General features: G+C 41.1%; 1 protein-coding gene across 1 annotated transcript in view; it reads right to left on the bottom strand.

The window, feature by feature from the left end:
• Window positions 1-180: 180 nt before the first annotated feature.
• Window positions 181-1,520, bottom strand: part of LOC111649015 (homeobox protein Nkx-6.1-like) — a gene marked incomplete at its 3' end in the record, with an annotated part of 7,981 nt that continues 6,641 nt past the window's right edge. Inside the window, exons 3-5 of the mRNA XM_023398754.2 lie at window positions 840-924; window positions 395-464; window positions 181-292 (exon numbers count right to left, since the gene is read on the bottom strand). Coding sequence (XP_023254522.1) covers window positions 181-292; window positions 395-464; window positions 840-924 — 267 coding nt within the window. The remainder of the gene's footprint in view (window positions 293-394; window positions 465-839; window positions 925-1,520) is intronic.

The following is a 1,520-nucleotide window of genomic DNA, read 5'->3' on the forward strand; positions in this document are numbered from 1 at the left end:
CCCCCCCCCGACACATGTCCTTGTGTGTAATCTCTTGTACTACATGGTCAACTGAGAGCCTGTCAATGGGCTCTTTATAAAGATCGGCTAACGCTAACACATTAGTCACGCCAGCAAACAGGAGGTTTAGTGGGAGTCAACAGGTGGAGCCAACAGGTGTGTTCAGTTTGTCTCTGTTACCTGAGCGGTGACAGTCACACCTGAGCTGCAGACACACATGAGTAACACTCTCAGTCTGGGACCAGGACCAGGATCAGGACCAGGATCAGGACTACACTCTGAAGACCCATACCTGGAAAATGATCAACAGGTGAATTGACCATGAAGAAATCAGTCACACACCTTGACCTGTGTCAGGTCATGTGATCCAGGCTGTGAGGTCACATGAACACACCTTTCCTCCAGATCCACGTCGCTCCAGGTCTCTGCAGGATCCTGGTCCTGCTGCAGCTGGAGATGTGGTGCTAGGTGGCGCAGGATCAGTGGGAGGAGTTAAGGTCAGTGGGAGGGGTCAGAGCTCAGGTGGGTGGAGCAGGATGAGTGGGTGGAGTCAGGCAGCTGAAAGAGGAAGTAAGTGAACAGATGGAGCTGCTGGTCCCTGAGGGGCGGAGCCATGTTCACTCCACCTGGAACACATAAAGCAACGTTCCCCTGACCTGGAGTCACCGTCAGTGACATCATCACTGCTGACCAATCACATCACACACACGTCATCACATCACCTGTGGGTTTTCACAGCGGGCAGAGAGAAATTAATAAATGTATTTAAGGATGTACTTGCCCCGCCCCCGACACACCTGTGACTTGATGCACCTGCAGCCTCGTGTCCTTTGACTTACCTGTGGTGGACTCAGTCACAGGTGATGTGTTGGTGACCAGGAGCTCAGGTGAGGAACACACCTGTCCACCTGCTGCACATGAACACTGACCATCACACAGGTCATGTTTTAAATCTGTAACACACACCTGTACCTGCAGCTCATGATGATGATGATTTCATCATCAATGAATCATTAAAGTCAAACGTGTCTCATGATGCAGATTTTATTATACTGTTATTTATTATATTATTTATTACATGTTTTTATTTGTTCATGTAAAATTATTTTATATGTTTGTATTTAATATTTAACCCAATAAACTAATTAACTTATATATATATTAATTTAATTAATAATAAGATTTATTTGTACAGAACTTTTCATACAGTAAATGTGTTTAACAAAGAAGAATATTTTAATTATAAAACATGTTGAAACATGAAGGTAAATGAGACGGAAAATAAAAGACAGTTGATAATAATTATAGTAATAATAATAATAATAATAATAATAATAATTTTATGAGATAAAATAAATGGAATAATAATAAAAATTGATTTTAAAAAGGTTGTAAATATGTTTCTACTGTTTTTATTTACATTTTTAGTTTGTGCATAAAATAAAACTGAATTCTCTCTTAACAGTCTTTGTTGTTGTTGATGTTGTGTAGACCTGTACACCTGAACACCTGTACACCTG

The sequence above is a fragment of the Seriola lalandi genome, unplaced genomic scaffold (assembly GCF_002814215.2).
Source record: "Seriola lalandi dorsalis isolate HSWRI2012SDOR001 ecotype SW California unplaced genomic scaffold, Sedor1 jcf7180002049817, whole genome shotgun sequence".
Lineage (NCBI taxonomy): Eukaryota > Metazoa > Chordata > Actinopteri > Carangiformes > Carangidae > Seriola > Seriola lalandi.